Source organism: Heliangelus exortis, chromosome 15, assembly GCF_036169615.1.
Source record: "Heliangelus exortis chromosome 15, bHelExo1.hap1, whole genome shotgun sequence".
NCBI lineage: Eukaryota > Metazoa > Chordata > Aves > Apodiformes > Trochilidae > Heliangelus > Heliangelus exortis.
The window spans coordinates 1,842,056-1,856,429 of NC_092436.1; the positions used below are offsets into that span (position 1 = coordinate 1,842,056).

At 43.2% G+C, this 14,374-nt stretch overlaps 1 protein-coding gene across 2 annotated transcripts in view; it reads right to left on the minus strand.

Moving 5' to 3' along the window:
• Positions 1-14,374, minus strand: part of FSTL4 (follistatin like 4) — a 197,472-nt gene that overhangs the window by 90,019 nt on the left and 93,079 nt on the right. For both annotated transcript variants that reach the window (XM_071759251.1, XM_071759249.1), the window contains exons 5-6: positions 7,630-7,820; positions 4,688-4,808 (exon numbers count right to left, since the gene is read on the minus strand). In XM_071759251.1, the coding sequence (XP_071615352.1) occupies positions 4,688-4,808; positions 7,630-7,820 (312 nt within the window). The remainder of the gene's footprint in view (positions 1-4,687; positions 4,809-7,629; positions 7,821-14,374) is intronic.

Here is a 14,374-nt window from a genome sequence, read left to right on the forward strand (position 1 = left end):
GAAGGATGGGGACACTCCAGAGCATTAGGGACACATTTTTTTCCAGATATGAGGATCCATTTTCCTCACAGAGAATTTATCCATCACCTTCCTTAAGATGAGATGTCTCTCAAGAAGAGTTCCACTTCTCAAAGCTTCCTTCCTCACTTAGCTCCCTCTCCCCCTGGACCCAAGTGCCCATTTTAGGGCTTTGCATCCTCTTCCTCACAGCAGAGCTTGGCTTTTCCCCCAAAATCCCCATGCCTTTGAGATGATCACAGAGCACCTCCCTCAAGCACTTTCCAGCAAATCAGGAATGTGAAATAAAATAAAAAATAAATCCCTTTACTACTCCACACTTCTAATGAGGCTCTGAAGGATGGGGACAGGGCTGGGTGGCTTGGTCCTGCATTGCCTGGCAGAGATTTTGGGATCACTGCAGTAACCCTGGAGCTTTCCAAAGGCATTCACTGCTGTTTCTCTACACTGACACTGACTTATCCAACACTCATGTCCAGCCCAGGCTCCTGATTTATTTTTTTTTCCCCAGTTTATTCCAAATGAGCTCCTCTCTGGTTTCCCAGTCCCAGCTGCAGCACTGGGGATGCCCCAGGCTGGGTCCATGCCCTGGGCAGGCACCATCCAGGTCCTCAGTTGTCACCCAGCATAGCCCTGACCTCCCACTCCATGTGCATACACCCCATTTTCATATTTATCCATTCTGCTTTTTTGAGAAATAGTAAAGACAGGCTAAAAAAAGGAAAATCTGACCTGAAATAGAATCAGGGAAAAAAAGCAAAACTCTTTAAAAGGAGTGGCACAGAGAAAAGCACGTTGATCCTACAACCTCTTCCACATTGAATTCCTGCAGGAAATATGCTCCCTCTATACAATATTTGTGTTCTTTAGGTAATAATAAATCCATAGAAAATTACACAGCTCGCAGAGAAATGTCAATTTTCTGTCTACATGTAACATAAGTGATGGGGGAATAATGACTGGATTGAAAAATAACAATTCTCGATTTTACTTCCAAACTTTCTTTGTGGTTTGTTTTTGGGGTTTTTTTGTTTTTTTTTTTTTGTGGTTCCCTCCTCCATTCCCCCCCTGACCCTCCAGATCATCAAAGAGCTCAAGATGTGGCCACAGAGCCACCAGAAACCCTGTGATCCAGCTGGGGAGTGGGGGATGTGAGGAGACCTCAGTCAGCCCCAATGGTCTGAGGATGGGAAACAATCCTGGGAGGTAATTTTTAACCTGACTTGGTTTTTTCTGCAACCTCCTGCCAAAAGCTTTCCAAACCCAGTGGGACCTACTGGGAAGAGCTGCTGTGGGGTAGCAAAGATACTTGCCAAGCTTTTTCTGTGCTTCCAAAAATGTAAGGAGGTTGAGAGGCAAGGTGTGAGCAGGGGATGTTGGTTAGGAGAGAGCTCTCATGGGCCACGAGCTGGAATTTAAGGGGGTTTTATTGTAGGGTTAATAACTTCCTATTAGCTACACAATGCTGACAAGATAAAGCCATTTTGACAGAATGCATCTTCTCCCCTCCTTGACATGCTGCTGTTACAAATCAACCTGTCCACCTGGATGATAATATAGATCTAGAAGCTTACACTGATTTTTTTTTAATTTTTTTATCTTTTTTGCCTGACTTTCACACCTGCCAACCTGCTGCCTCCCCATTAGGGAAGACAAGAGGAATGCCAAAAGTGATGTGCCTGATTCTAATGACTTCCAGTCAGCTACAGTTCCAGAAGTTATATCCAAAAATCATTCCTCTGAGCAGATTTAAAGTCCAACTCAGGCAGGTGATGTGCTTGCCAAATCACCAGAATATCTTTAGCTCTTATGACAAGCAAGCCTTTCCTTTATTACTCATTTATTCCATTTTTGAAACAATATAAAGACAATAAACATATACAGTTCCTAATACTCTTTCTATTTTTGCAATGTAGATCATATTAAAAATCATTATTTTTTTTAAATTACAGTCCTGAGCCTGCTTATCTAATAAGATTTATTAATGGGAAATTAGGAGATGTCTACAAGTTGCCCAAGCTACAGGAGACCATTTCATCTGTCTCATCCATTACAAACAGATGTTTAATGTGATTTGAAGAGTGATATTTTAATCCTGTGTTAATAGATATTTCCAATCATGCTCAAACAGCAAACTCCTCAAAGTTCCATTCAAGTGATTCAGCAACAAAAGAGCTTCCAGAAAATCAGAAGAAAAATGATAGGTTTAACACAAAGACAACTATTTCCATCCCTAAACCAAAACTCTGCATTAAGATGTATCAGAAAATTATTAGCATGACCACAAATTATTACTAAAATCAGCACCTATGAGATGTTGTGCTTGTGTGGGTGAAGCCACAGTTCAGAAAAGGGGTAGAATTTTTTTCTTCCAAGGATTTTTCATTGATTTACAGCTGATCAACACAAATAGGAATCAATAATGCCCTTTGCTTGTCTGTGGGAGAAGTGGGGGGAGAGAAACAAGAGACAGACACAGAGTGAGAAAGAGACCACTTGTGGCTCTGCAAGGGATTGAAAGGCCATGAGACTCTTTTTAAAATGAAATGCAACTTCTCAAGAAGCACAAAAATGATAAATTGGAAAGCTCTTCACATTACCAAGGTCATCTTCAAGCATTTCCAACACTGCAACACGACACCAGAGCACAGAGCACCAAAACAGATATAATGGAGGTTTTGAGAGGATAAATTAGATTGAGATTTCCTGATGTCACCAAATGCTGGTGGTTATGTCCCTCTGCTGCCAGCATGGGAACACGAGTGGCTTGGGTGAATTTCAAGCAACAAAACCATCACCTTAAAGGGGAAAAACCCATGCAGGATGTTGTGGTTTTAAGGTCCTATTGCAAGGCCAATTCTGGCTCACATCAACCCAGAAATTTCATAAACACTTAAGGGCTGCAAATCAAATTGGGTGCTAATTGTTTGAAGTATTTTTGATTTTTTTTTTTTTTTTAGCCCAACATCATGTAACGAAGTAAAGGAAAAATACAGAGTTTCACCAAGCACTACAGGTTGCTTCCAGAGTCCCCAAACTTTCCAAAGCTGCAAGCAAGGAAATTTGGTTTTAAACTAAAAGCTGATGAGCCATTAATTGCTCTTGAGAAAAGCAGTGATTCTGGGAATACTGAAAATGGAGAAGTCTGGTTTTAAGCTTCAGATGGAGAACAAGGCTCTTCATCTATACAAAATCCTTTTGATAAAACACTCATTTCTATGCCTTCAGTTTTTTTACAAAAGTTTTGCAGCTTATTGATCACCACCTCTATTCCTTGGCTAATATTTTCTACTTGTCTTATTTTCATTGCCTACTTAAAATTCTCTGAACCTAAAACCCACACGAAGGACTCTTGGAACACAGCTTCGAGTTGCTGGGACTTTGAGAACCCACTGATCCAAATATGCTCCCAAATAACTGCATGTCAAGCCTTCAGAGCTGGGTTAATTCACTTTATGGCCTTTTTAATGCCTGAGGCTTTATGTTTTACTGAACATCTCCTGCTCTGAGTGTGCCCTGTTGAATCAAATGCATTTCTGGTTCAAACAGGCCCAAGGTGACAACTGGGGCCAATTTTAAAGCACTTTAATCATGATTATCCAAATTCTTGGGGATTTTTTTTTAAAAGAAAAAGCCCAAAACCTAAGAAAACAGAAACCAGAAACACTTTCTTTTAAAAGAGGTTATTTGGCAAAAAACAGAGGTTGTACAACAGCATCCTGTCTTGCCAAAGGATGTGCTGGCATGGACCCCATGGTGACACTTGGACACACCAAGTTCTTCCCACTGAGCAGAGTGTCATGGCTTAGAAGATGAAATCAGGAGCTACTGAAATTATTTGTTTTAGGAGATGTCCTACACAAAGATTTGACAGCCCAGCTCATCAGCCTTTACCTGCACTCAGCAGTTCAATGGTTGACTCCTGCTTTTTTTTCTTTTTTTTTTTTTAATTTTTTTAAAGAGTATTAACCACATACAAGCAACTCGCAGCTCACTATCCTGATAACTGAATAAACCTCCATTTTCTCTTAATTTTGCAGTATCCCAAGGGGACTGACATCAGGAAGACTTTCTATCATCCAGGTGGAGATGACAGTGTGGGCCTTTTCCAGGGAAGGACTTCCAGAAACTCTTTACTTAAAGCAGGAAGCCATGAAGATAAATGGGATAACACAAACACTTATTTTTTTTCACACTCTTTAAGTAGCTCAGTGATGCAGAGATCATTGCAAACAGAGCAGAGATCCATATTGAGATTCTACACTATAATCCACTTCCTAAAATGGAACCAAACTGCAGAAATCATCATTCCCAGGCAGAATATTCAGCAAAACACTTTCCCCACAGTAAATTAACTCACTTCACCATGCGACAGGTTTCTACCTTGTGTCCTCAGAAACCACATCCTCAGGTCTACAGATCTACAGTTCACCAACATCTCTCCATTCCCATCAACAGCAAAACCCCAAAAAATAAAACCCCCCACCCTTTCACCAACTTCCAAGCCGATGCTTCCCCTTTGGAGCGCAGTAACTTTTAGGAACAAGCCCTTTTGTAGGATTTGCATGGAATTCAGTACAAAAAGGGATTATCTTGGCTGACCATGCCTGGGAAGAGAGTGTTCCCAGGAGAGATTTTGACATGTTTTCCATCCCCAGGTCAGACTCACGGAAGGCTGTGTAGAGCTCCTGCAGGGTTAGGTGCCCATCGTTGTTGTAATCATCAAACCGGAGCAGGGCTTCCAGAGTACAATCCAATAAATCATCTTCCAGCTCCTCCTCCTTCATTATCTGGAGCAAAAAGAGAACAGGGGATTTTCCATCTGATGCTGCCACGCCAGCTCACACAGCAGATATTTCATTAAATGACTTTTTTTTACCTTTTTATGGGTTTTTATCTGGATTTATCGTATCGAGCGTTGTATCTTTGCTTTGTATCCAGATACAACTGGGATTTGCATTCCTGCCCTGGGAAGGGTGAGCAACCTCTTCCTTCAGCAGCAGCACAGAACCATATTTTCACTCCACAAAACTTAGCAAACAGCCAGAGTCAGGCCTAACCATAATGAAAATGTTGTTTTCTATGAATTTATTGGGAAACGTGAAGAAAACTGCTGAAATGTTGCATCTCCTAAGCAGGAAGTTTGTTTTTTTTGCTGTAGTCCAGGGATTCATATTTACTATTCTAGTCTTGGAACATTATACTGAAGCAATTTAAAGTAATAATGCTAAAAAAATGACCCTTCACCTAGCAAGTTAAAATGTTCAATAAAAGGGAGATCAACCATAACTTCCAAGATCAATCTTCTAAAGGTGGAAATTTCCCTTTGTCTACCTTTGGATTTGAAAATTGATTCACTTTTTGTAAGACTGACAAGTCCTTACTGGTCCTTTTCGATTTAATACCTGGAAAAACTAAAAACACCCAACAGAAAACACTTCAGCAGCAACAAATTCAGTAGATTTATGAATCTCACTTTACCACACACGTCAGTTTTAAATGGAAATAACATTCCAGTTACCATCACTGTTAATAGCCCTTGCATACCCCTGGCTGCAAAACCACCCAGGCATTCAGGAAAATTATTTGATGGGGTCTGCCAGGAGGCAAAGCTAAAAATAAAAAGGGAAGGACCATCTGGTGCCACTTTTTTGCTCAAAGCAGTTCAGTGGTGGAGAAGAAACAACTGGACAAAGATCCCCACCATCTCCTGGTGCTAGGACTGTTCTCTCTGGAAGGACTCTGCTTCCAGGTTCTCCTTTGGGATGAATCCCTCTGCAATGAGCATCCTAAAGATCCCCCCTCAGGTCTTCAAAATGACATTTTTCTCCAGTGGTGCACGTTACCTGCCTTGAGTTTTTCCTTGCAGACAAGGTTACAGCACTCCAGAGCCTATTTTGCTTTGAAATAAACCAAAGAAAATGCCCAGCAGCAGCTCACCCAGCAGCCAGAGAGAACAAGATCCACTGCACCACACTCATCCCAGCTGCCTCCACCTATGGGCAATGAAATTCCCACCTTTGGGGGAATTTTCAAGTTGCAGAGAGCTTCAAATTAAAGAACTAACACAAATCAATCACAAATCTACCTAAAAAGGGATGAAAAGTTGTGTTAAGACTATAACACTGACAAGCAAAAATTGCTCATTACCTAAAAAAAAACCCAGAAAGTCTCTTGGAATGTGGGTGAATAAACTGGTGGTGTTTATTCACATGAAAATTTGAGGTTTGGGTGGGAGGGCTGAGCTGATTCTGGGCCAAACTGAAGCAGGCTCCAGGTGTGCAACCACATCTATTGATTTTTTAACAGTGAGAAGAACTAAAAAATAACACTAGCCAGGATCTGTGCTTCCTTTTCTGAGTCAGACCTGGGCTCCAAGCACACCTGCAAATGAAGCTGGTGGTAAATTGGCAGCAGACCTTAAAGCTCTGAATCCTGATCAGTTAAAATGCAGGTCACTGGTTTGTTTTTTTTTTTCCTAATGCTAATGGCTTGCAGGCTGCCAAGCCTCTATTGCTGTGTGAGTTTTAATATCCTGCCAGAGCAAGTTTCATGTAAAAAGGGGAAAAAAATTAGAGAGTAGAACAGACACTTGGATGTCACTATGCAGAAGCTGCCTTTGAATTCCTATTCAAGTGTTTCCTTATACCTACCATGTCTTCAGGAAAAAAAATATATTCAGATGAAGCATTGTATGTATTCATAGCTCTGAGATCTAAAGGAATTTTGGCTGACACTTTGCATGGTGTCAACAGCCCCAGGATTAAAATTCAGGAGGCAGCTGAAGGAGGAGCAAGCTCAGGGCTGGTCTGCTCATGGAACTGCAACCCCTTTGGTGTTCCAGGGGACATGGGAGTGCAGAAAGGCAACTGGAAGAGTTTGGAGGTGTAAAGAGCAAGTTGAGGGCAAAGAGAAATTGGTTTGAGGGCCCCAGCTGCATCTCTGCTCCACTTTACCTATGAGCTGACTCCCAACAGCACAGCTTGCCCATAACTAGCCAGAACAGGTTTTTTTCAAGCTCTCATCTTTTGCTCCCCTTGTTAAGTTCTGCTAATCAACATTCCAGCATCTGCCTAGGGATTTGGGGAAAATAAACCTGTTAAAAAGTAAAACTTTGCTGCCGTGTTCCTCCATGCTAATGCAGAGGCCAGAAGACAGGGAGGAAGAATTAAGAGATTTCTGCCTAACTTCCATGCACCTAAAAAACCCAAATTAATTCCCCCCCCAAGCTGGCTAGCTGGAAATACTTCAGAAGATGATGGTTAGCAGGAGGGATTAGTGTCTATTTTCAGGAGCAGGGACGGGGGCTGGAAAGCTGCCACGTTTTTTTTGGTTCAGAGAGTTACTCCAAAATGTTTGAGATGACACCATCTCCCCACAGCTGCAGAGAAGATTTTCTCCCTTTCTTTACCTGCTGCTGGCTGGAGAGTTACAAATGACTGTTCTCACCAGGGTGCTGCTGTCTTACCTTCAATTCACACTTGGAACAAAAAAAAAAAAAAAAAAAAAAAAGAAAGAAAAAAAGAAAGAAAATTAAAAAAAAAAGAAAAAAAAAAAAGAAAATGCAGCTCGCTTGTTATTCCATTTTCATCAAACAACAAACCAACCCACCTGAGCCAGTTCTGAGCTGCTGAGATGCCCATCACTGTTTATATCCAAGTGCTTAAACATCTCTTCCACTAAGAAACGCTTCTGGGAGACTCTGTCCTCAGCCAGGTGGGTGGGAGGGCTCTGCTGATGAGCCTGAAGGTCCAGGAGGATGCTTTTCAGCCGACTGTAGTCTGCCATGGTACAGGTGTCACCTAAAAGATAAGAACCCAAACATCCATTCACCTTCATCTTTTTAAAGGGCTCGAAGGACAAATAAAAGCACAGGTTGGTTGTGTATCCAGCACCACTCAGCTTGGGGCTTGCAGAGCTCCTGCTGTTATGTTTGTAAGAGCTGGATGGTTTTTTTTCTAAATCCTGCTGTCAAGGATGTTCTCCAGCATGTTACCTTCCAGATTATAAGGCTTCAGTTACAGACTTCCACACTCAGCTTCCTAATCCTGTATTAACTTGACTCTGCATTTTTGGCACGAGAAAAGAAATCCCTCTATCCGCCGATTATAAAGTCAAAAATAACCCTGGGGAAGCTGATGCTTCCAAAGTGCCACCACCATATAAAATAAAGGGCACTCCTGAGAGTCCTCCCGTGCCAATCTGATTGTGTGGAATCCCTCAAAGCAGAGCAAGGGGGTGGGAGAGTTTGGGGGAGAAGGGTGAGGAGCCCCCGTAGTGGGGTCGGAGCTGGTGCCTGCTCACATCACCCCACAGAGAGGTTTTCCTTGGCCCCTGACACCAGACAAAAAGGTCCTGATCACAAAAAGGTCCTGATCACAGCAAAGCCCTCAAGCCACTGGCTCTGAAGTGACACTCTTCAGAATCAGAGGGAACTTTCATAACCTTGAAAGCTCCTCTGAGCTGGCAGCAGCCAAGCTCCTGCCTGGGTCTCCTCCAGGGAATGCCTTGCTCTGATTTACAGGTGTCCTCTTAGAGGAGAAACCAGCCCAAAGTAGGGTGAGATGTTAATGGCCCTTTTTTAGCTCAACTGCTGGCTGGCAGAGCTTGGCAGAATGAGGAGTGGCAGCTGGGTTTTTTTGTGCAAATCTGTTTGCTTTAGCATAGATCCCAGCAGCTGGTGCCTTGCAGGAACCTGGCTGACCCTGTCCTGGAGCAGCCTCATGTCCCACACTCTTTGGGCATCAACCATCACCCACACACTCAGCTCTTCCCATTAGATTCCCTTTTCTCTGTAATGCAGATGCATTTTCTCTATAATAATGGTTTGAAAACTTATTTATTTCAAATCCCTGGCCCTACCGGGTTAAACCTGAAGGTGCCACCTCAGTTTAAGAGACAACACCCTTCTAGATCAGCTCCACAAAAACTACAAAGATTCACAGAATCATAGAAAAAGTCATCATTGGAAGTCTTCAGAGAAGGAGACTCCACAACCTCTCTGGGCATCCTGTTCCAGTGCTCTGTCACCCTCACAGTAAAGAAGTTTCCTCTTGACACCCAAAACATATTCCTCTAAAAATAAAGAAGCTTCTGGCAGCCTGAGAGCTTTTCCTGTCCTTTTCTTGTTGAACCATTTTTGACCCTCTGGTCCCACTCCAACAGAAACCCAATTAAAATCCTAAGTGGGAAACACTTCTCTGTGGGTAGCAAACCCATCTACTAGAAGATTTTCTTTTTTTTTTTTTACTCTTCTCACTTTGCACTCAGAATTCCAAAAGCCTTCAACTTGAGAAGGTGACAGAGAGCAGAGCTTGGACATGGGTTCACCAGCCAGGTCAGTGCCCTCCTGCTGCACAAACAACTGCAAGACAAGGCTTGGTTTCCACCCTGAACTCAGGCCCTTCTAGTTTTGAGAGGTTCAAGCTGCAAAATTTTTCCTTCTCTCTAAAGACCCTCCAAGAGTCCCACACGGGATCAGCCTCATTTTATGGAAAACCCAAGGCTGCTCAGGTATTACCAGTCTTGTTTACTATTTTTGCTTTTTTCTTCCCCCCCATCCATGTCATTCGATGGATGTTCCAAAGGAATTTCTTCTTTCTCCCAATAACATGCTAATTTAAGAGAAAAATTGATTGCTGCATCTAGTGTAATCAAGCAATTTAGCAATCCTGTTGTAAATATCCTTTTAGCTACTTCAATAACAGCTCCATCTGAGCTGGAAATTTCCTTTTTCTCATCAGTCACATCTTAAGGGTGGGGATTTATCTTAGGCTAATGAAGACAGGGAAATCTATTTAATTTGCTTCCACCTTGGTTTCTGCTTTGTGGCACAAGCAGAGCCACAGGTGCCACACGGTGCCACCAGGTTGGGCTGACCCAGATGCATCAGAACCACCCCACATCTGCTTCACACCCAACACCTCTGCACTCCCTGACACCTCCCTCCAGCCCTTTGTGTTTTCTGCTTCCTCCTCCTAGCAACTTCTGCCAGCATCAGCTGAAGCAGCTCTTATTTTGCATCCTTTTATTTTCTGTCATTGGGTCTTTCTCCCAGCTCTGCTTGGGGACAGGGTTTTCCCAGCCCTCCTCTAATGCTCATTTGCTGACTCACCTCCACTTTTAACCTTTCTGACCACAAAATGAAGAGCTGGAAAGGAACCTGAGTGCCTCTGAAGCCCTCTTGTCTCCTGTAACAGCCCTTCTCACTTCATTAAACTTATAGGGACAACTTCTACTTAATTAAACGTGTAGGGACAACTCCTCTGGCTCATGGATCCCCCTGGCACCATGGCCTGATGCCATCAACCTATCTGGAGATCTTTCCTATGCTGTGGTGCCCAGAATTGAACCCAATCCTCAAGCTGTGGCCTCACCAGGGCTGAGTACAGGGGGACAACCATTTCCTTACCCTTGCTGGTCATGCTGTTTTGATACAAGCAAAGGATAACACCATTCCACTGCACACCCAGCAAAGAAACCCACAATAACACAATTATCTCTCCTCTACAAAAAGTCAGCTGAGTTTCACATGCTGTTAACACCCTCTCCAGTGGGAAAGTCAAAGTGCTCTTGGTCCCTGTCAAAACTGCTCCAAAATCTCATTACCTTCCCTTCCCTTGGGAGCAAACCACACTCCCAGCTCTGCTGGAGGCAGAACCTTGGGCATCTCCCTGCAGTGTGAATGTCACAAACTCGGCAGGGCTGGCACCTTTGGATCATTTTTCCCTGACATCTGAGGGTTACAGTGCTGCATCAGCTTCAGAGCAAGGCCCCCTCCAGCTGCCCAGCAGCACACGAGAAGAAAAAGCAATAAAATTCTGTCCCAGGCGTGGGAGATTAATAATTTGGGCTTCTCGGGCAGAACTAAAAGCATCAGAAGTGCAATATATATGCATATAAATATACATGAATAAAAGACATATTTAATCTCGTTTGAGTGGAAAATGGGGGAAAAAACCACTCCAGGCCAAAGGGAATACTCTGCCCTGGAATTTGCATATGACTCTATAGTAAGTATATATAAGTAAGGGTATATATATATATATATATATATAGCAAGGTGTATGACTGTATATTAAGTCTGGCCAAAATCACAGAATGGTTTGGTTTGAAAGGGACCTTAAAAGATCATTTAGTTCCAACCTCCCTGCATGGGCAGGGATACCTCCCACACAAGGTTTTTCCAAATCAATCTGTCCTGAAACACTTCCAGGGAGGGAGCATCCACAACTCCTCCAGGCAACCTCTCCCAGTGTCTTAAGACACTGCAGAATTTCTTCCTGATGTTAGTTCCAAAATCATCCACACTTGGGATGTCTGAGCTGCTGTTTTGCTGTGTAACCTGGTCCCAAGGCTATTTCAAACACCACTTTAAGGCTTTGCAGTGAGGAGCCTCAGATGCTGGAGGGATGGATGCTAAAAACAACACAGGGGGAGGACACATTCAGGCAAACATTTGGCAAGTCAGTGCCAAGGACTCTCCTGCAGTAAAGCTCCTTCCCTTCCTATCCTAGGCATTATTCTTTGGTGTTTTAACCTATCTTCCCCACAGAGACTGCCAAGAGTCCTCTTCAGAGCTGCTGTATAGGTCTTGCAAAGGCCAGCTCAGGATTTTCTCTCTTTTCCACCCGCCCATCTCCTGCTGTCAGTGACACTCATAATCTTCTTAGACTCTGCCTGGGAACCACCAGCTTTATCTCCTAAATACTGTGTCTCAAGGTTTCCAGGAGCCCTGCTGCCTTTTCCATGCTGCTTTCTGTTCTTCCAGGTATTACAACCCTGGCTGTTACACAAGAAGAATGACAGCAAAGCCACCCAGATGCCCTCATCCCCATCCCTGCTTTGCTACATGTCCCCAGCAGCCTCCTTTACACCATGAGCTCATCATTAGCACTTTATCTCCTCTCAGAGATGACCCTGGGAGGTCTCATTAATGGATGTCTCACTTGTCAGAGCTTCCCAAGGACCTGGATTCTGTTTGCAACCAGCTCTGAAAAGTTTTGTGGTTCCAGAGGTGACTTGCTTGGAGCTGGGTCCCCCAGCCTGGACACCAGGAGTTGACCATCACCACTCTTCTGAGATGGATTGGAAAGGATTTCTTCCCTGTTTTGGAACTCCAAAAATGTCCCCATGACTGCTTTAAGTGCCTGTGTTGTCCTATTGCCAGCTAAGCCCCTGCTCACAGCATCTCCTGATGGACTCAGGACACCATTCCCATCACACAGCTGGAGAAGTGAGACACAGAGTTGGGATGAGCTAAAACTTCTTTTGTGTTTTCCATGCCCTAAACTCGTTCTCCATTTGCTTGATCATCTTTCTCCTCTCCTTTATATAAGGGCTGGTTAGAAAAAAGCCACCCATGTTCCTTTTCCATCTTTAACCACAACCCCAGTGTGATTTATTCTGCTGACTCCAGGAGGAGAGCTAAGGGCACACCACTGCCACCAAAACTAAAATGCTGATCACAGGTGGCCTTTTTTTACAGGAATTTTAATAGCAAAAATACTACTCCATCTTTGGATGCCTGCTTAGAAATTAAAAAAATAATCCTAAAAGGTCACCTTCTCCATTTCTAGAGATTCTGCATCACTTCTACTGATGACCATTCTACTTTTTATACACAAACTTAATTCACTAGCAATGCACAAGCAAACACAAGGCTTCCCCAAGAAAAGCTGCATGGTTTTGGTCCCATGATAAGATGCTCTGGGCAGAGATCTTCCCACCCCAATGCTGGGGATCAGGAAGCTGCCTGTACCCCCCTCCTGTGAGCTCCACATCTCACTCTTTAGCCCTAAAAATAAAAAAACTCTGGTGATTTTCAAACAAACTTCACACAAGGTGCAGTTTGTGCTCTTTGGGTAACACTTCAAAATACCTGCCATGCTCAAAAGAGAGGGATTTCTGGCAATTTTTTTCCTAGAAATGGACCATTAAATCCATCCTCCAGCAGCAGCCTGCAGTGGTTCTCCAACCTCAAGCCCATCCTGCAGCAGCCCTAAGTGTGTGATGTAGGATGGAGCCAAAAAAAAAAAGGCAAACAGGCAAAGAAAAACCCTAAGAAGAAAATACAAGAAAAATCCAGTGTATTAAGGTCTGAACACTAAAGTGTGGCCAATAAGTGCCACATTTACATGTTCTGCTCACTCCAAACATTGCTGTTTCTTGCTCTGTTTTGCAGCAGCAACACAATTCATCCTGTTTAGCACTTCTGCATGCTTTGGCAGATAAAATATTGATCAGCCTGCCAAGAAACACAGAGTGCCATTCTGTTTTCATGTCAGAACTTGGTAATGAACTCCATTTATCAAGAGCATCCTCTCTCTGAAAGGTCAGTGGTGAATGTGTGGCTAAATAGTGATGACAGATCATTAATCCAGTTGCCTCAATAATTGCCCTCTTTAAGAATTTTACTCCTGCTTGCTGTGAATTGTAGCAGGTTTTTACAGAGAGGTCCCTCAGCAATCTTCAACCCACTTCTGAGTCAAAGCAGATAACAGAGAAGCAGCAAGCCTAGGGATTAAGTATCCTTCAGAAAAAAAAAAAAAAAAAAAAAGCAGTTAACATAAAATAAAAATAAAGTGAGCAAGTGCAGAGTTTGCTTTGATGGGTAAAGTAATCTCCCTGTAAAATATTATTGTGCCAGGTGCTTTACAATGTGGTGATTACAAGAAATGTCAGAACTTCTTTAAATATCAAAAATGAGCTGATCTAGAGCATCAATCTCCAAGTCCTTGGCATGCAGTGAACCTGACAGTAGGTGTGAACCTAAGCTCACAGAGAAGCCTTTAGAGGATTTGAGCCTCACTGGCTGCTGGGCTGTTTTTCATCACGACTCCAGGGGCTGAGAAATGGCAGGTGGCACCTGCAGCTCTTCCTAAAATCCACCAGAAAAGCTGTGTGGTCATTAGCATCCAGGCTAAGCACAAAACCCACGATTATCCACACAAGGAAGGTATCTACAGAGATTTAAACTTCTTGTGACCCTCCGAAAAAGAAACAAAAAACCCCAAAACCACTGGAGGAGGTTTCTCAGGCTTTATCTGACAGTGTCAGAAGCATCAGAAAAGGCCTAAAATAAATGTTAGGGGATACACATTTATTTATGAGCGTGACTCCTTAATTTTCATGCTGTTTACAGCTAAATTGCCTATCAGCACCAGCTCCTTTTCATGAATACCAAACGAAAGCCTCTGCATGCCTAAACTGCAAAAACATGGTCCCAAAATGTCAGGCTACTGAGTCTGAGGGAGATGATGATGATGTGAAGTCCTTACACCAATAATCCGTGGCCTCCTGGCCTCTTTGACTTGACTGAGGAGGTTTACACAGGGACAGGAAAATTAAAGATGAC